A 23,492-nucleotide genomic window follows, 5' to 3' on the forward strand; every position below is an offset into this window, starting at 1 on the left:
ACTGGCTCAGCGTAGTAGACCATCAGGATGCATATATGTACATTCTGATTTGGAGCATGCATCGAAATTATCTGCGGTTCTCCGTGGGGGCAGAACACGTCCAGTTCTGTGTACTCCCTTTTGGTCTCAGCTCTGCACCACGTGTCTTTACAAAGATGATGTCAGTCATTGCAGCAATCTTCAAGGGATCCATGTATACCCATACTTGGACGATTGGCTCCTGCGCAGTCCTTGCCCACAGACGGCCTCGACCAATCTACAGTCACTCCTTCAACTCCTGTTCCATCTTGGGCTGTCAGTGAATTGGCGGAAATCATCCATGACAGTCGCTCAAGACCTGATCTTTCTGGGTTTCTGTTGGAATACGGTCAGTACCAAAGTGTTCCTAATGACGGACAGTATTGCACACCTGTCGACCATGTTTCAACTCTTCCTCCAGTCCTCGCACATGACGGCCTGGTGGTTCCAAAGACTTCTGGGTCTCATGGCCTCTTGCGTATTAGCACTACCTCTTGCACGTCTGAAGATGAGGTGCACTCAGCTAGCTCTTCGGAGCTGCTTGTCTCAGGCTTCGGTTCTGGATTCCAAGATGATTCCAGTTCCACCCTGCATGACGGCAGATCTACAATGGTGGTCTTCTGCCAACAACCTTGCAGTGGGGGCCTCCTTCGAGGAGCCCTGCTACATGTAATGGTTACTACAGACTCCTCCCTTCTGGGGTGGGGAGCGACGCTGTGTTACCTCGAAGTATTCCACTTGTGGACGCCTCAAGACAGGCTGTTTCATATCAATTACCTGGAACGCTTGGCTGTGTTACTGGTGCGCAAAGCTTTTCAACCAACTATCACCAACAGGGTAGTCCGTATTCGCACGGACAATTCTGTGGCCAAGTTTTATATCAACAAACTGAGCAGCAGCAAGTCTTCTCTCCTTCTGGATCTTGCCATACAAAGTTGGGACTGGGCCATTCAGCACAATGTTTGGTGCAAGGCTGTACACATATCGGGTCACATCAATGTGATTGCAGATTCACTCAGTCGTCGGCAGCCAGTTACAAGAGAGAAATGAACAAAAATGTTCTCTCCAGCATTTTCCATCGATGGGGTACTCCAGAGGTGGACCTCTTTGCAACTTCTTCAAACAAGAAACATTCTCTTTATGCGTCCAGGGACGTGCTCCGAGTGTCTTCTCTGGGTGACGCCCTCTAGATTCCGTGGGACAACATGAAAGCTTGTGCCTTCCCTCCTTTGCCACTGATTAATCGGTCACTCTGCAAACTCAGGACCGCATCTAACTGCACTCTCCTGTTCATGGCTCCTTGGTGGGCAGCCAGATTCTGGTTTTCAGAACTACAGCATCTGTCGGTTCTCCCTCCGAACATCTTGCCGCAGATACCCGACCTTCTTTACCAGAGCAATCGCCAGCTGTGGCACCCCTCCCCACAATCGTTCAACTTGGCGGCCTGGTGCCCGAGTTCAGATCTTTAGCGCAGTTCAATCTGTCCGAAGACAATATGCGCAATATCCAAGCGGCCAGGAAACTTTCTATAAGGGCCCAGTACAGGAACAAATGGCTCAGTTTTTGCCATTGGTGGCAGGTATGCTTCGATCGACACTGTTCTATCCTTTGTGTCTCGCCTGGCAGCTACTGGCATTCATGTTCTGTCATGCAGGACTTATATCCGCCATTGCAGCTTTTCTGTCCACGGACAGCTGTTCTTTTTCATTGACTAACCTAGTCCTCAAAAAGCACTTTGCGGGCCTTCTTCATCTCTTGCTCTCTCCGTGGAACATCCGCTCCTCACTTTCCGCAGGGATAAGGTTGTGCTTCCCAATCATCCTTCCTTCCTAAGGTGGTTACTGATTTTCATTTGAACCAATTGATCTCCTTGCCTGTCTTTTGTCCTAATTGGCATCTGATGCCAAGAGAGTTTTACATAACCTTGACGTCAGGCGAGCCCTGAAGTTTTATCTCGACAGAACGAATGAACTCAGAAGCTCACAGCTCTTGGTTACATTCAGAGATCCGAAAGGGAAACCTGCTTCCAAAGCATCTATCTCCCGCTGGATTGCTTCGTGTATTTCAGAGGCCTAAAAGATTGAAGGCCTTCCACCACCAAAGGGCATCTATGCACATCTAGTCTGGGGCAAAGCTGCTGCTGTTGCCTTCCAAAAGTATGTCCCTTGGGAGAACATCGCCAAAGCGGCAAAGTGGGCCTCCGCATCGGCCTTTTTTAAGAATTACTGCTTAGACCTGAGCTCCAGGGCTGATGCCCAATTTGGCCAGGCTGTTCTCAAAAACGTATTCCAGTAAAGGAGTTTCCATCCACCCGTACTACCTATGGTTGCTGCTTGGGAATCTCCCACAAGTATGGAGGAAAGGGGACGGGACGTAGGAGTATAACTCAGTTACTCACCATATTGACTACCTTACTCCTAGTCCATAGTCCCCTTTCTTCCATACGCCCGCCCGCCGTCCCCTCTAAAAAGTATCCTCTATTATTGCTTAAATGGGCTCAGGCCTGCCGATAGAAAAGGACTGAAGGGTGATGCCGGGGCGGAGCTCAGGAGGGTGGGGTTACGGCCACATAAAGTGGCCCTGCATAAATATAAAAGGACAAAAATTCAAATTTTTTATGCTTTTTAACAAACATGTTCTGGTCCCATCCCGAAAGACGGAATGTCCCACATGGATGGAGGAAAGGGGACTATGGACTAAGTGTAAGGAAATCACTACGGTCAGTAACTGTTATTTCAGGTATGACAGCTTCCGGTTTTGACGAGTGGTCCATTGAACCTGCCCGTCTGAACCGGCGCAAGTCATTGGCTTTATTTCATCTGCTTTTTCCCAGTATTCTGGGTAGCCCACAAAGTGTATAGTCAAACGTTTAAGTTCACTTTATAATGGTCAAGCATTGCCTGTGGCAAATGGGGGAAAAAGAAACATCCCAACTCATGTCTGTTAGAAGATAAAAGGAAAATAATTAACACTAGGATTAGGGGCAGGGGAAGACATCACGATGGAGTTGAAAAAAGTGTTTTCTCTTACAACCGATAAAGAAAGACTTTCAATTCCCATCCTTCATTTAATTGTTTTCCCGCCCCTCTGAGCAGTACATGATTTATTATTTATTTTATTTCATTGACTGGGGGCTGCGTTTTTCCACAATAAGAACAGAGAACCTCTCAACTGCCACTGTCCCCCTTAGAGCGAAGGACTGGTTATGGAATTCTCCCTGGTAGGCTTCACATCCCTGGCTGAGATAGGTACCCATACCTTTGTGACAAGGCCAGCAAAATGGCAAGCAGTATGCTATATAAAATTCAAAAACGTAACATACAAATAACAGGCTAACATCTATCCTTTAAACATTTCTACAGATATTCACTGGAGTATTTCTAGAACTAATCTATATAGCACTATGAGAGAGGAACATTGAGAAAAATAATGAGCTAGACAAAAAGGTAAAAGAGCAAAGACACAAAAGGATAAAGTGATGGACATGAAGAGATATAGGGATATAAATGTAGAAATAGGGGTATGATTAGAGAAAAAAAAGTAGAGCAACATTGTGATAAGAAAGCCTGAGGCAGACTAGTGGGTAGATCTGAGTTGGCAAATATACTCACCTGTGTCAGATACTCCAGCCCTGGGGGCACTCCAGGAATCTGCGCCATGTAAGGCACTATAGCGGTTTGTGGTGATGATGCGGGGAAACTATGTGATTGTAGAGGCATGGTTGCCGGCATTGGAGGATGTATGGCATCATAACTTGGAGGAACGTCCATGCCCTTCATAGGAACGCTGGAGACCCCAGAACCGTCTGTAAATTAAACACACCAGGCAGACTTCCATGAGTGCATATATAAGATTTTCCAACATTCCCTAAAAGCAGTAGACCCAAGAGTGACTCACCGTTCTTGTACTCAGACTCCAACATTAAAGAAACGATTTATATTAGTTCATTTGGAATAAGGAGTGTCCAGAAGCAGATAGAACACGTAGAAAGTATCCCTTAATTAAACAAGCACTGTGTGCTGTTCTAAGCTAGTATGTGTGTGGAAATGTGTGAGTGTGATGGCACTGTGTCTGTGGGAGATGTGGGTGTTGGGGGCAGTGTGAGGAGAAGTGTATGTAAGGTATTGTCTGTGTGTGTGTGTAGGGGGAGGTGTGTGGATGCAGTAGGTCTGAGGCCGGATCACTGTGTGTGGGCAACATATGTTGTGGGGGCAGTGTGAGGCAAAGAAAAACAAAAGAGGTGATAGCTGGAAGGTTTCGAATTAATCTTATGCTCTGGCATTGCTCTGGGCAACCCTTCAGACCATCGTTCTTCGCCTGCCAAGCCATTACAAAAAGGGAAAGACCGTATGCAAATCAGGCTTGGTCCCACCCCAAAATGGGTAGTAGTCCAGCTCGAACTGCTTGGTCACATCCCTTCTGCACGAGATCATCAGCATATCCAAACATATTTCGGCCTTATTGGGCTTTATGAGTGAGAAGTAGCTTGGGTCTCTAGGCCCAAAAGGCACAGGACCCACGTCTGGGCATACCCGTCCCACTTAGGGTGACAAACTAAAAAAAGGAGGTGATGACTGGAAGGTTTCAAACTAATCTTATCCTCTGGCATGGCTCTGGGCAACCCTCCAGACCAGCCAGTTCGAGTGGATGCAGTGTCGGGGAAGTGCATGTATGGGGTGAACGTGGAGGGGCAATGTGTGTAGAAAGGGGCAGTGTTTGAAGGGCAATGCGTGTGTGGTGGACAGTGTGCATGTGGGGGCAAAGTTAAGAGGGCGGTGTGTTTGTGGGAGCCTACTGTGTGTGACCACAGTGTTTGTAAAGCATGCGCAGACAGTCTGTGGGGGCAGTGTGTGTGATAGGGCAGTGCTGGTGTAGGGCTAGCTATTGTGCGTGTTTGGGAGCAGTGTGTTTGTGCGTGTATATGGATATTGTTTTTTGGTGGTATTGTGTACCTGTGCATGTGGGGGGAGGGCAGTGGGACATGTGTGAGCAACGTTTGTGGGGTCACAGTCAGTACGAGGTCAGTTGGTGTATGAGGGAACAGCGTGTATGCGACAGTGGAATTTTGAAGGGCCAGAGTGTGTGCGTGGAGAGAGAGAGAGAGAGAGAGAAAATGTTTTGTGAATGTACGTGATGGAAACCTAATCAACTCGAAGCTCCATATATACCTGTAATGTACACTGGCATGGGAAAACATTTCTGTTTGGGAAAAAAGCCCAAACTCCCCAGCTCCAAAAAGGAGGCAAATGGTATAAACAATAAAAAACGAACAAATGGGACTTCGAAGGTATGGGTGCTGATGTGCAGGGGCCTCACACAGACGTATATTAATGATGAACACCAGAGGCGTTGCTAGGGGGGGCTAAAGGGGCTATAGCCCCTGGTCTTTTGGTTGTAGCCCCGGATAGAATCTCAGGAGCTACAACCAAAATGTTAGCTAGCCCCAAGTCCCGACAGTTCTGACATCAGCTTAGCCCCGGGTCTTTTCCAGACCTAGTAACACCCCTGATGAACACCCCCACTGCGCCCTCTGCAAAGCCATGCTTGAGTTTCCCGTTTCCCCTACTGTCTATCAGCTGTACATCACAAGCTTTCTGATGAGCCTGTGGGGCATGCAGCTGATTGTCGGCATGGTAAGAGTCCTCAGTGGGTGTGGTTTTGGCGGAGGGGGGCTGGGAGGTGGACGGAAGTCATAGCCCTTAGCATTACCATAGGCGTTGAGGACAAATAACCAAACAAAATCTGCAGGCTGTGTGTCCCTCCTCACATGACCTGTCCTCTATATCTTCTATTCCTATGCCAATAGTTTCTGCTTTATAGGTTCCAGGCACTGCCATATAGAAAAGCCCTAAAGAGTACAGTGTAACATTATCAGAGCTGATTGGCAGATTAGAGAGGATCGCTCCACTCTGCTTTTCCAAAACTGAAGAAAAACAGAGAAAATTATTAGGAAAACATGCCTCCAACTCTTACGAGGGCTGGCGGTGCTGGTACCTATCGTTACAGCTTGGGGCCCAGAGTCAAGGCAATGAGCCGGGGAGTTTTTTTGGACTCATTTTGCTCAAGACTTCTTACGGTTACTGGAGCTATGCAATTGAATATTTTTTTGATTATAGACCCAACTATGAACCTAGAGTGCAGACTATGTGGCAGTATTATTTTTTAAGTTTTAAGACTTGAGAAGATCCAAATCAACTGAAATCCTTACTTGTGAGGCTGAAACACGAAGAGATAAAAGGTGTAAAATAACCAAGATAATTGGGCACTTTAGCACTACCGCTCAACTGTCTTCACATTCAGGACAGACAAAATATTTTCATTTACTATGGCAAATCCCATTTGTGTTTTCTGTAGTTTAAATCTAAAATGCCTTCAGAGGTTCAACCTCTTTGATATAGTGTAACCTACCTTAATAATTATAATGCAGCATTATTGGTGCATCCCTCTGGAGCAAGGACATTTATCCTTCAAGAACTTTTCTGTTGGAGACATTTATTATTCCTTTATGAACATCTTTTCCAAACCACACATGGTTAAATACACTTCCATTTTCACCTTAGAGTAAGTTTATAGTGGGAGGGTAACGATAGAACTTTGGACACAGGACAATTTTGTTTTGGTACTTCTGACACAGACAGATCCCTGGTTTTTGGTTTAGATAGGGAAATTCCACTGAGAGCAGGGTCAGAGACATTTTCCAGAGATTGAAAGGCCTGTTGTGCTATCATGATTAATTTGTTTTTTGGTCCCCTGCTTATAGGGGTAATAGCTTACTGTTTTTTTCATTCTGTGTGTAATAACATTTTTGTCACAATCCATTCGAACCTTTCGTCTTTGGATATTTTAGAAGCATGGATGGATGGAAGTTCACATAACCTAAGGTGAGAACTGAATTGGAGGGCACCGTCATGGTGGCACATGTTGTTAAAAATACATGTTTTACTGATTTGTTTGTTATTCATGTTTGTAGGATCACAGAATTAAAGGTTCATTCAGTTTACTGGTGTATAAAGTATTCAGATCAATTTATTTTTAATTGCACACCACTTTAGAGATTCCAAAATGGCAGCAGAATTAAAAAGGGATGAAGTTCGACCCAAGAACTGCTTCTAATGACTAGAAAGGTGTTCCCCCTCCCCTCTTGGAGTACAGCGGTCCGCGAGACCACGAGCGGTGGTGGATAAAGGACCTTAGCCCTAGCGAGGAAGGGCGTGGTGGTGAGGCCTAGAACAGTTACTAGAGATTAAGGCGCACATCTCTGACATTTAAGGCCTTGAGTTTGAGGTGGAACGCAGATGCCGAGTGAGGAGAGCGTAGCCCCCCACCCCCACAGACGACTCTGATATTGGTGGCAGGACTGGTGAATTGGTGGGCAAATGGATGAAGCATTGGAGGGAGATTTTGAATCCAGGGCCCCTCGGTGGATGTTAAGAAGTCAGTGAGCAGGCCTGGCAGACATAGTGGCATAGAGGTGTCGGTTCAAGATTGGTGAGCAGCAGAGACATTTTATTAAAGTCGCAGGTACAGGAGCAGGGAGGCCTGGTGATCTTAAAAGGTAAAGGAGTGGCTCATTTCCCTTGGTGGAAAATTAAGACTCTCTTACTAATCGTAGCACTGCCATCTTGGAAGGAGGAGGAGGTCTGGGACTTGCTTTAATTCTTTTGATGCCAGGATCAAAAGGGAAGGCAACCCCTGCAAAACAATGTGTAGTCAGAGTTGCAAAGGACAGCCAATTGGAAAAGTGTGGACTACAAGAATCTGAATTGAATGTGGAAGGAGTGAGAGGAAGTCTTGGCAGAAGGGAAAATGAATCTGAAAAAGGCAGAGATATGGCACGAAGCAAGATGATCCAACTACTTGCATTAAAGGAATGTAGGAAAGAATAACTGTGGCCATGTAAGATCAGATTGCGAGCCTTAAGGCGAATTTAAAGAAGTCCCTGAAGGAGATATATGATATGGCATGTATAATGTGCCTATACACAAGTGTTTCAAGGCACGACGTGGCAAGGGAGGGGTACCAGAGGGATGACAGAGACAACAATCTTACTAGGCCAGGTGACATTGAGATCGCGCAGGTGCAGGGGCACGGGAAAGACGAAAAGTTGAGAGATCAGAGACTATGTCGCCGCTTGGGGAGGCACAGTGGATACTGCGGAATAGGATCCAACAGTGGTCTCAACAGAAGTCACACAAAATTCGGAACTGTTGAAACAGATCTCAAAGCCCACACATAATTTGGAATTACAAACCGAGGACTTAGAGAATCGATCCCAAAGATTGAACATAAGGATACAGGGATTGACTGAAGAAACAAAGTATGCAGACCTTAAACCTGTAATACAGCAATGCTTTGTGAACTTGGTAACGGAAAAGGAGCCAGAGGATATCCAAATAGACCGAATTCATGGGGTAGGTCCAAGAAGGACCGGACAGGGAGATAGACCCTGTGATGTCTTGGCTGTGCTCGCTTCATATGAAGCCAAAGAGAGAATACTTAAGGCGGCCTGTGGACAGGTGGACATTACAGTCAAGGGGTCGAAAGTACTGCTTTTCCAGGATTTGGCCGTGACCACCCTACAGAAATGAAGTGATATTTTATTTATATTGCGCTCGTACACAAGTGTTTCAGAGTGCAACCAGGCATAAAGGGATGGGAACAAGGGAGAAAAAACAGAAAAAGCAGCAATCTTACTAGGCCCAGTGACATTAAAGAACATGCAAGTGCATGGAAAAGGGAAATGTGGGAAAAGTGCATAGAAAGGGGGGGAATGGAAAGTGCGAGGCAGAGGAGAGAAGACAAAATATATATAAATATATAGAATATAGAATAAATAATAAATAAGGGTGATAAACCATTGTGGTGCAGCCAGCAAGTGACAGGCGAAAGTTAGTCAGAAAGGTATATCTGATAAGTGCAGAAGAGAAGTGGGAGGGGGACTGTATGGGTACAGATACAGAAACCTAGTGCAGATGGTGGCCTGGAGGCAGTGCAGGAGGGTGGCAGGGTGAACATGTACCTGGGCTCGAAAGAACAGAGGGTGGCCAGGTGCACAATGCCAAGAGAAGAAACAGATCAACATGGGAGAAGGGGGGCAAAGGCACAGGCAAAGAGGAAGGTCTTGAAATTTTCTGGAACCGAAGATGTTTTTCCTCAAGTTTCAAGGTGGCCAGGAGGCTGTTCCAAAGGAGGCACCAGCCGAAGACAGAGATATAGCCCCAGCTTGTTTATTTGCAAAACGACTAACCCTGAAGGGCTAGAGAGGGGAGGTATTTACGGAGGGATAGTTGAAGGTATTTTCAAAGAGAAGAGGAGAGCAAGGGGGCTAGTGAACTAGGGCTTTAGAAGAGAAACAGATTCCCTACAAGTGATTTTTCCATTTGGCTTGTTGTTCAGCTGTTATGGTAAACAGCAAAGGGTTATCACATGTTCAATAGGACTCACCATCCTGGATTTGGAAGAAGACAATGAGGGGACAGGAATGGACCAGCGTAGCTCCGCCAGACAAGGAAGGAGACTATGGGAATGGTCTGGCTCGTCAGGAAGGAGAAGCGGAAAGATGAAAGGTCTTCCTAATAAGAGACACGCAGATGGTAATTGTTGAGGGAGGTCCATGTAGGAGTGCTTATGGTACGTTGCGGTTTCACAATGGAAGAAGGTCAGAACGCTGAGGCAGGATATGGCAGAAGGGGGGAGGGAGAAGGAGGAGGAGGAACCAAAGAGACCTAGACGGTAGGGGAAGCAGGACTGGGTCTATGATATAATAGGCTGGGTCAGGCTCATTATTTTGGCTAGGTATTGGATTTGTTGAGAGGTTTGTTCTCTCGCAGTTAATTTCGGTTTTACATGGGCCGGTTCCCAAGAAGTATTGGGATGAGTCATAGGATGCCTGGTCCAGGTCTGGAATGTGTGAATGGGGATGGGGGAGGGGGGGTGGGTTGAGATCACATACTTGCTGGAAGGGGTTTTGTTGGAGTACCTGAATAGCTAGTCAATATGAACATCAACTTATACAAACCAATGGCAGCAATGCAAATATTGTCACATTATGTATGGGGTTTGAATACCCCAACGAAAAGGAAGAAGCTAGAGATGCAGATAAACTGGACTGATTGATATAGTTTTGCTTCAGAAATCTCACATTCGGAGTGTAGACAAACAGATTTAGAATGCGTCAATTCTGGCAAATCTTTCAGGCTAATGCAAAAGGGAAGATGGTCAGTATTTTGATTGGTCTTAGAGATACGTTAGAAGCTAAAGTATGTGCCACAGTGATGGACCCCGATGGGAGATATCTATTTTTAAAACTAAACATGCGGGACAGGGTCATGACTTTAGGGGCATTGTATGCACCTAACTGTGGGCGGGAAGAGTTTATACACACAGTATTAGGGAAGCTAGAAAGGTTTGCTGAGGGGGTAATATTATTGACTGGGGATTTCAATCTAGCTTGGGACCCTAGAATAGATAAAAGCGCTTACACAGTGGGTAAGAGGGTGGGTCCTTCGGACATGGTGAAAGCAAGTTTTTGGAATATGGCTCTGAAAGATTTCTGGAGGGTTAAAAAAGGGAGTCAGAGTGGATACACATGTTTTTCGCAGGTGCACCATTCGTTTTCAAGAATTGATTATGTGTGGGGTACTCTATTATGTTCGTGGTCACTCCCTACAGAGGTGGTACAAGATGTGGTTTCTCAAGAAACAATAAGAAAATTAATATGTACTTTCATACCAATATTTCAGAAGAGGTGTCTTTGAATAATGTGTGGGATGCGTTTAAAGCAATAATTAGAGGCCAAATGATCCAACTTCAGGCGATACGGCTTAAACAAAAGGACGTCTTGGAAAAAGAATGGGAAGAAGCTTTAATCAAGGCACATAGGGAATTGGCGGAGAAAAAAGTAAAGAAGGGTACAGTAAATTAAGAGAGTATGAGACAATTAGAATTACTTAATACTGAACGGGTTGTGAAATCCCTACTTAACACAAAACAACGCTACTATGTTAAAGCTAATAAAGCTGACAAATTATTGGCAAGGCAGTTGAAACAACAAAACTCCATTCGCCATATTAACGTGATAAAACAGAGCGATGGGTCTATAGCCACAGCAACAGAGGATATTGTGCAATCGTTTGGGTCATATTATACAAAATTGTATTCTTTGGGTTGTCCAGATTCGGATGCAATTAAGGGGTACCTGAAGGAATTGCAGATGCCACAAGTAACGGTTGGCGATAGGGAGATGTTTGTGGGGGATATAAGAGAGGAAGAGGTGGAAAAAATGATAAAGGGTCTCCCTATAAATAAGGCTCCCGGACCCAACGGATTCACAACGTTTTTTTTTAAGATATTCAAAAAAATAAGTAGTACTGGCATTAACAAACTTGTTTAATTCATTTCAACACCATGGGAGTATAACCGATTAATGACAGAAGTAAAAGTGATCCTATTGGGAAAACCAAATAAGGATTTGACATTATGCAGTTTATACCGACCTATAGCATTGTTAAATATTCATCCAAAAATCTACACTGGGATTTTAGCTGAAAGTTTGAAATATATTCTACCATCATGATAGGTCAGGACCAATCTGGATTTATAATGGGGAGACAAACGTGGGGTAATACGAGACGAGTGATACACCTGATGGAGAAAGTGCCAATTAAATATGTTCCCGCCACATTGGTATCCTTAGACACCGAAAAGGCGTTCGATAGAGTTGAATGGCCCTATCTATTGAAGGCAATGAAACATATGGGTTTTGGTCTGAGATTTATACACATGGTAGAGGTCAATTATGAAGACCCAGTAATGCGCCTTTCCATTAATCTAAGCCTATCAAAGGTTATAAATATTGAACGAGGTCCTCTTTCCCCCTTATTATATGCAATATATTTGGAACCCTTATTATTTTTGAGCCGGTAAAATGATGCTATAAAGGTGATTATTTTTGGGGGAGAAATGCATAAGACGGCAGCATATGCAGATGATATTCTAATGACGCTGACGGAACCTGAAACTACGATTCTGGCATTGGTAACAGTATCGGAAGAACGGGAGAAATTGTCAGGTCTTCAAATTAATGTGACATAATCTGAACTCATGGGGTTGGGTCTCTCAAAAGAGGAAACACTTAATATGTATACATTCTCCCTGTTTCGTACATCTGGTAGTGAGTTCACATATTTGGGAGTAAAGCTGACTAATAAGGGTATTCATTTATATAAGGCAAATTACCTGAATCATGCACAGAAAAGGAGTGAGGACTTCAATAGATGGACCCCCCTCGGAGTGTCCTGCTTAGGGTGGATAAATAATGTCAAGATGGTGACGTTGCCAAGATTGCTATACCCGTTTCAAGCCATTCCTATCCCCGTCCCTCTGGAGTTCTTCAAAACAGTAAATACAATGATATCGAAATGTATTTGGCAAAATAAATGTCCAAGGGTTTCTCTAGAGGTGTTAACAAACCCTAAGGGCAGACGAGGATTAGGCCTGCCAAACATGAGCAAATACTATGAAGCGGCTCAGTTACGGGTGATCCGCAAATGGTTTACTAACAGTAGGGAGACAATTTGGGCAATATGGATAGAGCAGTGGCAGGGGTGTCACTGCGGGGCTTTTATGGTTACCAGTAAAGGATAGATCATTAAGCTCTCGTAGAAGTGTGGTACTGAAGACAATGTGTGACATATGTGACTAATATTTAAAGAAGGGACATCTATCGACAAACCCATCTCCATTTATGCCTCTATGAGAATCCTCAGTTCTCTCAAGGACTGTCAAAAGGGGCTTTCAGCCAATGGAAGAAAGAAGGCTGCTTGAAGTTAGCGGACATGACAAGTGAAGGGGACATAGCGACGGTTCAATTATGTAAAAGACAGTTAGGCTTAAAAGAAACAGATTGATTTAAATATAGTCAAATGAGACATTGGGTGATGTAACCTGAAAATAGGCCTGCCTATAGACCTTTACCACATTTTGAGATGTATAACTACCCACGCGGGAGACAGACACTTAGCATCGCAATTATATCAGATACTATTAGCTTGTAATCCCCCAACTATTTGGCCCTATCAAACGGCATGGGAGGGAACTTTAGGGGAAGGTATCTCACAGGAGCAATGGGAACAACTGTGGAACCACATTCTGAAATTGACTCCCTCACTACAATTAAGAGAAATGTGGTATAAAATAATGATGCAGTGGCATTATACACCTCAAAGGCTACATAGAATGTATAACACAACATCATCTGAATGTTGGAGCTGTAGGTCGAGGAAGACTGGATATGCATTTGGTGGGAATGCCCAAAGATTGAGAGCTTTTGGAACAATGTTAAAATACAAATGAAGAATATGTATCCAGGAATAGGCTCTCTGTTAGTGGGTGAGAGTATAAGTGGGTTGCTTGGACCTGAGCTAGGACAAATTCCGAAACCAACGAAGAATGCATTAATGTGTATGTTAGTACATGGTTAGTACTTGCAAAAAATTGGAAAAGTATGGATCCCCAACAATAACAACCTGGTTGCACAAATTGTGGGAAATACTAACAATGGAATGGATAACATACAGGATTTAGGGGGAGCTCGATATGTTTAGGGGTGGTGTTGGAATATTTGGGAAGAGATTTTATGCTGCAATGGTGCCCACAAAACATTCGCTTGTTGGATATTATGTGAACTTTTGGGCCGAACTAGGGTCAATCGAACTATGGGACTCGGACCGTGTTTACAAGATGGAAAAAATAGAGGAACTGTGATCTCGGGGATAGAGGGGTGGTATATGGGTGGAGGGGTTTCTTTTCTTGTTTGTATGTATCATTAGAAAAGCTAATAAAAAAATAAAAACCATCCACCATATTGTGATAACATCGTTTTTATTGTTTAACATAGTTGATTGTTGCCCTGTTGAAGACACAGCTGTTGGATCCAGGAGGATATCCGTCGAAAGCTCTTTCACTGTGCACATGTTAAATTTAAAAAGGATACTATACTTTTTACGGTTTATTATTTTTCTCTGGACTGTGTCTTTGTTGATGAGCATGAATTTCACGTTTGTAATACTAAATACTTTTTTCAAATAAATTTTGATCGATTTTGTGTAAAAATATGTTATGATGTTCTACTATAAAACACTTATGAATCATTTTCTGTTTTATAACTTTTCTTATTATATTTGTGTTTTATGTTTTCAAAATTAATTTTGGTTTGTTTTACATTTGGAATAATTCTATGTTAAAAATAGGGATTCACAACAATTTTATTTAATAACATTGATTATTTTGGATTGGTTAAAAATAAGGGAAAATATCTTGTATGAAGGAATTCTAGGGTTACTTATTTCTTGTTTTGTTGTTCAAGTGCCCCGAAAGTATGCTGGGTTAAAGGGGCTCCCCTCGTTTTTTGGAATATTATTGCTCACAAAGAGGACACCCTGAAGATCGGCTCATATTCTGGAAAAACGTGCGTTGGCGATACACAAAAGGTCAGATGCTTATATTTCCGCAGCCTGACACGAATGGACAACCCTGATGCCCGCAGTGTCTGTGAGCAACAAAAATTTGTGGTAGCCTTCAGAATACTTCCTCAGCGTTTTCTTTTATCCAACAGACTTTGCTCCTTTCACTTTGTGAATCTTGACTTCTTTGTAGTACGCTTTGCAATATATTGCCTTTCACTTTATTTACCATTCAGTTTCACACTTTGCCCTATTACCTTCTAGTTCAAAATTTATTTTGGAAATAGGGAATCCACACTATATCCCCATACGTTCGTCCCTCCTCTAGCACGGTCGGACTGAGACAAGAAATAGGCCCAGTCACCCAAAATAAGTGGCCCACCTCTTGCCTCAAGAAAGTGGCCCACCCCTCGCCTCACGACCATTGACCTCTGATGACAGCACCGGAAGTGATGTCATTTGACCCCACCCAAAAGTGACATCCCGGGAAGCGATGAAACATGACCTTTCACCCCTTAACAAAACAGGAAGTGGCATCGAATAGCATGGTTCCTAAGTACACTAAATTACTGTGAATCCAAGCAGACGTCCAAGGCCAAATGATAATATGTTATTTTATAGCACTATCGCTTAAGCTCTTTTTTATAGAACAAATATGCATACAATATCACCCAACCTCTGTTGATACTCATGTATCGACCTAAGAAGGATGAAAGGCTTTTTGAAAAAATGATAATGATAATTTGAAACACTCTGTTTATTAACAAAAATAATCAATGAAGCCACTCTTCTGCCTCTCTCTCTCAACTTCTCCTCCTCGACCTGCTCTTCGTTTTTTTAGCTACACCTTTGCATCCCTCTCTCCTATACCGCGGTTTACCTTCTCCACACCTCCCACTCTACTTTCCAGCAACTCCTGGCATTTTACTCCAATATTGCCTGATCTGTCATGCAGGTCCCCCCACTCTGTCTCCCCTCCGATTTCTTCTGTAAACCAGCCAGAGGTTTGGTTTGTATTTTCTCAGGAACGGGATACTTTTCAATATTAGCATAGTTTTGAAGAACTAATACATGTTTTTCACATTATAATAATTATTAAAGTAAGATTGTCTATGATTTACTTCCGTTTTTCATCTTGTCAAAATCCCTCAAATAACCACCACATTTAATAGAAATGACAATTTTTACTTGTATAATGCAAATACGTCGCTTCACGTTTGCATCGGTTTATTCGTTTTGAAGCTTTGTTGTTTAATGTTTCCAATGTTACCACCAACTTGTTAAGCACATTACAGCGACACAGGGCAGTACACCCTTTGTGAACCAATGTGCAATGTTTGTACAATCCCAAAACAAAACGCTGTTTGCAAAGTTGAAAAGCAGCCATGAAGATGAGGTAGACAGCAGGCGAGGTGAAACTGATGCAGTGCGAGTTTGAATATGTAAAAAAGCAATGTTATGGGATAACTAAATGGTGCATCAGGGGGTTTCCCCACTTTGGTCTCATTGGTCTCTTGCACCAATGGTTTCCTATATAATAAGCCTGCATGTGGGGTAATCAAGAATCTTACAGAAGAAGAAGAAAAGTGCTAGTCTGATCATATTCACTATTGTATTTACCCCAGTTTTGGCCATCAATACAATTTAGCAGTTGAAAATGCATTCTCTGCATTCTCTGCCCAACTCACTCACTTCACCACTCCATGCCCATATATATAGTTCTGCGCTAATAAAATCAAGCCCTCTCTTCCACGATACAGCTTAGTTCCCGAGTTCGTCATCAAAATGTTAGTATTTTCCCATGCTCCCCATGCTGTATTCTATGCTCCCCATGCTGTATTCTATGCTGCCCATGCTGTATTTTAGGCACGATAGTACTGAGAGATATGAGGGGAGACATCTTGGGTACGCAGACAGTCTTGTTGATCTGCGTGGGTCATGGCCGGGACTAAAGCTCGACGCCATGCAACTGGATGCCCGGGTGTCATTCAGTGTCATTAACTGCCATGTAAGATTTCTGAGTCTGTACTTGAGTTGTCACCAGTCTTGCTTTGTTCCTCTTTCCTTCTGGCATAATAGAGGCCGTTCACTGGACCAGACCAACAATGGACATTGCCTTCACAATATCGAATTATATGCTTGTTTCAAGTGGAACATTTCTGGCACCGATGTTATTAATTATTTACAAATCTTTTGCAACACTCACCAAAAAAATCAATAATAGCAGGTTTCCTGGCTGCACCTAAATCCATAAATCACACAACCCCAGTTAATTTCATTGACTCACAAATCAAACCTGGTTCACTTTCCTTGGGCATTTTCTGGGCGTTCAGTTGAACCAGCCTGCTAGCCCAGGTGCGAGCTCTAAGGAGTGGCAAAATATAACACATTATTTCTTACTTTCAATAGATCCTGAAAGGCTGAAATGTAGCTGGTCTTGCCACTGCCATAAATGGGCGGGGACTCAACGACCCCTCCTTCTGACACTTTGTTTCAGATCTTCAATAACTGGCCGATGGATTGCGAGACTGCATCCCTACACTAAGAGACGTCATTAGCTGTACCTGAAAGTAAACACACAATTAGGGAGAGGCAGGTGGGTTTCACCTGAAGGCAAACTTTTACAATCACCTTTTCAAAACCCAATGTTACTGACTCCCGATGGCCTCCTCTCGACTTTGCGTCTTCTGTCCTAGGCAAACCCGGGTTCAAAGGCTCACATGGAATCTTAGAATGTTAACGCTGCAGAAGCCGTTTACCCATAGAGGCGGCCAATGGCGACTAGAACTTGCATTCCGTTCTACACCCTTCAAAGCCTCCTCCGCTGGCTGGGCCAGCTTTCTATTATGAACATCTGGGCTTATTCAGTTGGCCAGACCTATGCCTGCATGTTCTCGGTTGACAGCCCCATGGAGTTGTTCCTTTTCTACCTCCATTTTCTCTGTTGAGCAGCCCTTTGAGTCCACTGAGCATCTTGTTATTTTCTACTGCGGGCCAATTAATCTTCTCAAACATCTTGTGTTACAATCACTTCCTCCCTGGAATGGTATTGTGCATCATTGCAATGGTTTCCCAAATAAGAGGGAGTTGTTGGCCTGTAGGAAGGTATTGTGTCCTCACCTTCACAACTCAGCTGATGTGCCAAGGAGGATGGAATGACCACATTTCCAATGAAAAAAATTCTGCTAGTCAGTCAATGAAACGCTGCTTTATGGTTGGATTGGACTCGTTTTTCATGGATGCTTCAAAGGGGATTCTGACCCTGGGAGGCGAGAGTTGAAGACCCACCATGCCCCAGGACCTCATCACACCACAGTGCCATGGGATGCCATCACTCCATGTGGGGAACAGATCCACGATGGTGACCGAGCCTTTCAACCCTTCGTCTTCATCAGAATTCCTGACAGCGCAGAAGAAAATCAAATAGCCTAGATTCCTAAAAAATCAGCAGGACAAGCTAAGTTCCCCTGGTAGGCAAAGCTCTTTAGATATAAAATATGAAAAATCAAAGAGTGGGAGGGTGGCTACTGCCCCAAAGCAAGGTAGAACCGCTGGTGTCCAACAAAGGAGGGAGACCACAGAGAAGCACAAGCGAGTATTGAAGCAGCCATTATGGAGAAATCGCTGTTTGTCCCAACATGATACAGTGAGGTTGATGCAGATCACTAGTGAAGTTTATACAAGACACACGAACTATCAAAGGGCCAATCCAGTGAAGTCTATGTAAGACTAAATCCTGCCTTGCACAAAGGACTTCCTGCACAGCTAGCAGGAAGGTTTGTGTGACGAATCCAGAGATATTGTCACTTCTTCCCGAGGAGAGTATGCCCCTTCCCGTGAGACCAGGGAGGTGAAGCCGCTACCCGATAGTCCCCCCTGGAGGTGGTACTCAGCGGGAGGATCTGATGGGAGGAGATTCCCCCTCTGGGGATCAGGGAGGACATCTAGGGAGAACATGGTATTCCAACCCTCCATATAGCCATAGACCTAAGCCCTCATTCCACACACCTCCCCTCCATACCACAGACAACCACGTGTCTCTGCAAACCCAGTACTTAACTTCCACCCGGACGAGGAAGAGTACGGACTACCCAAGAGAAACATCCTTGGTTAATACTGAAACAAAGAAGAGCAAAGACTGCACAGAACGAACACAATGGACAAGTACTGGGACGAGGAAGAGGTGGAACGGAGCCCTACCGACTATTCCTAGAACCTCCAGTGAGCCTTCTACTGGTTCTCTAATTAGTGGTTCTCTAACTCCCATTCGGTGGAATAGCAGGGGGTCAGTTTTGTTTCTTTCACATTTGGGAACTCAACTTCTGAAAGAAATGATTAATTTCAGAAATAAATGCTCCTGAATGGATTAAGCTGAAGACTTGGATGGGTTAAAGTGGAGCTTTGATCATCTGTTTTATATATTGTTATTGAAATGAACAGAATTATTTGTAATGAAAAAGTACTGTGATACTCCAGGTATACCAAAAGTAGAACTTTTGCCAGTTGTTGTTTGGATACTAACACAGGGTCAATGTGGTATGGTTCCATATCCATCAATGTCACACGAACTGCCATAAAATAGAAGTATGTTAACAAACAAAAAGAATGACGACCAATGAATAGTTATTAAAATGTGAACTCCTTCTGAGCATGCAGTGCACACTTGGTATGATGCTAATATCATCTGTCAGAATAGTCATCATGGCAATGTTAAAGTATATTTATAATGTGCACTATCACCACCAGAGTTGTCCTCTAGCTCTCTGAAAGGCAAGTTGGTAGGGTAAGTTAGTAGGACATAGTGGGGGAAAGCGCAAGAGAGCTGTGATTTGCTGTTGGCAGCTTCAGTTCGGTTTTTACCATTTGCTGAGCTTAGGTGTATTTTTAGTAGGTAGCCTTTGTGTGTTGTTGTCCGAGGCTATGTGTGCTTTGTTTCATTGTTGCGGTGTAGTGATGTGCGTGCGGTTTGAAGATATTGTTGTGGTTAGTTCAGAGTTTGAGAGGTGTATGCAGCGGGATGAGTTTTTTATTAGTGGGGTTGGTTGTAGCCATTACTATCTAGGTGTGCTGCAAGCTAGATGTTCACATTTCTTTCTAGATGTGATGCAAGGTAACATTCATACTCCTGTCTAGATGAGACACAGGCCAACAATCGCAATTCTGTCTAGATGTGACACAGGCTAATATTCACAATTCTGTCTAGAGTGACGCAAGTAATTTTCACCACCCTCTCCCCTATGCCATGTTCTATACTGGTGAAAAGCTCAAAAGTATTAAAAAACGGTTTTATTAATTAATACATGCAATTGTGTTTTATTATATTAAAACAAATGTTAGTTAATATTGAAAGGTATTTTAATTAGTACAGTGCTGCATGCTGCCATATACCTGTTTATACTTTCTGGAGGTGGAGGCATCAATTTCTTGTGAATATTCTCACTTGTGGAAGTATCACAATGGATATTGTAATTTTTTGATGAAGATAACCTTTGTAGGCCAGAAAAATCCAAGTTACTAACCAAGCACAAAAAGTCACTTGCCTCCTCCATTCTACACATTGACATAGCACACTAAATTTTACTGCCAAGAGTCACTTATCACTAGCCAACTAGCCAATGGCTAAATTTTGAGGTCTGACCTTGGGACCCGATATCTCCTAACATGAACTTATAAACGTCATGTTGGTATCACTGTCCGAACACTCTAGCCCTGATGCAGTGCTTCATGGACCCACAGATGAAGCTGCACTTCTGGATGCTGATGAAATTATTCAAGAAACTAAAGAGCAGGCTTATAGAGGTTCTGGCAGACATGGAACGGTTTGTAAGGCTGATCAATCAACCATCGGGCTGTGCCGCAGATACAATGTTACTAGAGTTGCACATGGCAATATCAGCAAACCAATAGTCCATTCAATGGACTCTGATAACTGTAAGACACCCTCAGATACCGCCGTGCCTTAAGCCAATACTGACCACCTATGAACCTTAGAGCCTCCCATCCATACCAACTCCACATCTTTCCGAACCACCCTAAGACTCAAACCTTCTATGCCAAACAGAAAATCTGCTACCCCCTCAAAGCCCATATCCTGAGCACACAGACCCTTCTATACTACCACACAAAGCCACACCAGATGCAAAAGACATGTACCAATGGACCATGCCAAATCCACTGGACTCTTAGATACAGCATGGAAGAACCCCCGGATCAATGCCTCCAACATATAACTTGCTTGTCCACCTCAGGGAAGCCAACGGCCAGGTTCCACTGGACAGCATGACAAAAACACTCCCCTTGCGCTGCACACAGAGAGCCCACTTGCTTCCTAGCTGCTTGCATCAATACAAAAGCAGAGCAATCGTACCCTGCCCACTGCTCTACTACTAATCCAACCAGAAATAAGGACGTCCTTGAGGGACAAACATTTCTGAACTGTTAGAATGTTGTCAGGTGAGAATTTTTGTTGTAAAATGGTGGCTAAGTAGGTTTAAATATGATTATGCCTAAATTACAAAATCTCTCTAGAAGTCATTCATCTACGGCAGCTGAAACATTCCAAATTACAGGCTAGAGGTTGTACAGCAAGCACCCCTGGTGCTATGTAATGGCCACCTTAGCGCACGTCAGACCAGGAGACTGCGGCAACTATGTAGGCCACGAGGAGATAAGGGTATAAAAGATGGACCCATTGAAGATGTTGGCATTTGCTTGATTGACCGGGGCATAAATATCTTTATCTCATAGGCATGGAGAAAGACATATTTGATATGAACATGTGGGGTCAACAAATATTGTAATTCACAATTTTATTAACTAAAATACAATTGATTTTAAAGTAAGAAAAAAGTGAATTGCACCCCATCTTTCATTTTTTTTTAAACATCTTTTTATTGATTACAGCATGTAAAACAGATCAAATTCGAAAAACAACATCATTTCCCTCCCTCCTCCCCCCTCTAACCCCGGTTGTAGCGTAAATAAGACCTTTAGTTCTGAAAACCCCCTGCCAACTCCTCAACAATGGATGTCCAGCAGCTTTTGTCTTTGGGGGCACCATTGCTCCCTGAACTCCCCCTGTAGATAATCCAGTGTCTCACCCCAATCGGCAGCAAACCTTTCCAATTTCCCCTCCGCCGCCTATGTGGCCCATTCCAATGAAACAATGTCCCACACTTTCCTAAGCCAGTCCTGCTCCGTGGCAATCATTGGGCTCTTCCATTTTTGAGCGATTAGCCCCATTGCCGCTAAGGTAAAGACCACTTTCGACTTGGGGCTCCCCTGTCTCCTCTCTTTCCCTCCCGTTACTCTCTTCCCCAGCAAAATCTCCTGATGGTCCTGGCTACCCCCCAGCCCTAGGGCTGAAGATTGGGCACCTAATAGGCGGGCAGTCCCACCATGTATGAATAGCTGTGCCCACCTCCCCGCAGCACCTCCAGCAGGCACCTGAAGTCGTTGGGTACATTGCATGCAGCCGGGCCGGGGTGTAGTGCCATCCATAGATATACTTATACCATGCTTCCTGTAGTTGGGACGCCTTGGCCACTTTTGGGATTAACCTCCATAGCCCCTCCCAATCCTCCCTTTCCATTTCCGCCCCCACTCGCTGCTCCCATCCCCTCATGTACGGGCAGGTGACCTTCGGGCCATGCTCTCTAAAAGTTTATATAGATCCGATATTGGACCCCTAAAACCATCATTGGTCAGGAGGAACCGTTCGAATTGAGTTAGATCGCTCGTAGCTGCCCGCCTAACCTCCGCTGACATAACCCAGTGTCTAATTTGAAAGTATCTGAGCCTTTCCCCCTGACCAACTCCAAATTGCAGCTTACATTCCTTGAAGGGCTTCACTGTTTGGTTGTGAAACATATCCCTCAGTGTCCTGCATCCTCCTCCCTCCCATATTCGGAACGCTCCTCTCTCCAGCCCCGGCGAGAAGGCCCCATTATTGGAGATCGGCGTGAACGGGGACAGAAAGGATGAGATCCCTCACCTCTCCACTGCCCTGTCCCAGGTGGCTACCATCCCCTTCGTAATATCACTCAAGTATATATGAGGCGGTCTCAGTCTCTGAGGAAGCCATAGTACTTCACCCAGGTGATGTCGGGTGACTGCTCTGTCCATTTGTACCCAAAGCTTTTCATAGCAAACCATTCCCTAATCACCCGGAGAAGTGCAGCCTCATGATATCGCCTAAAGTCCGGTAGACACATACCCCCACGCCCTTCGGACGCTGTGAGAAGAGGCCAAGACACACGCGGCCTCTTGCCCTCCCAGATAAATTCTTTGACCACACAGTCCAGTTCCTTAAAGAAGCCCGCGGGAATGGACAGCGGGATCGCCTGAAACAGATATAGTATGCGGGGAAGGATCACCATTTTAAGTACTGCCCCCCTCCCTAGCCACGAAACCCTAAGGGCGCGCCACCTAGTCAAATCCTTTTTAATTGCCTTTAACATGTGGGGATAATTTGCACCATACCAGCCGCCCAGGGAAGGGGTTTACCTGGATCCCCCTTACCCCCCAAGTATCGTAACCGGCCCGGGCTCCATTTGAACGGGGAGAGTGCCTTCAATTCTTTTGCCTCGTTCTCCCCAAGGGATAGATTCATCAGTTCAGACTTCTGCCAACTGACCCGCAACCCCGACACCTCCCCAAATTTAGTCAGCACTTCTATGCATGCCCTGATGGACCCCTTCGGCTGCGTCAACATGAGTAACATATCATCCGCGAATGCCGCAACCTTGTGCTGGTATCCCCCAAATGATACGCCCTGGATCCTGTCCGTCTCCCTTATGGGTATTAACAGGGGTTCTAGATATATAGCATAGAGCAGGCGGGACAAGGGATACCCCTGCTTCGTTCCCCGCCGAAGCCTAATTGGTTGTGATACTTCCCCCATTAACTAGGATCTGTGAGCTGGGGTTTTTATAGTTTGCTGCAACCATGTTGATGAATTCCGACCCGAGACCCATTGTTTCCATGACTAGGAACAGGAACAACCACTCCACA

At 44.4% G+C, this 23,492-nt stretch overlaps 1 protein-coding gene across 5 annotated transcripts in view; it reads right to left on the bottom strand.

The window, feature by feature from the left end:
• Nucleotides 1–23,492, bottom strand: part of LOC138566887 (phospholipid scramblase 3-like) — a 300,635-nt gene that overhangs the window by 199,626 nt on the left and 77,517 nt on the right. For all 5 annotated transcript variants that reach the window (XM_069644631.1, XM_069644623.1, XM_069644635.1 and 2 more), the window contains one exon: nt 3,630–3,823. In XM_069644631.1, the coding sequence (XP_069500732.1) occupies nt 3,630–3,797 (168 nt within the window). In that variant the 5' untranslated portion in view covers nt 3,798–3,823. The remainder of the gene's footprint in view (nt 1–3,629; nt 3,824–23,492) is intronic.

The sequence above is a fragment of the Ambystoma mexicanum genome, chromosome 1p (genome assembly GCF_040938575.1).
Source record: "Ambystoma mexicanum isolate Mex_15411 chromosome 1p, UKY_AmexF1_1, whole genome shotgun sequence".
NCBI classification, from domain to species: Eukaryota; Metazoa; Chordata; class Amphibia; order Caudata; family Ambystomatidae; genus Ambystoma; species Ambystoma mexicanum.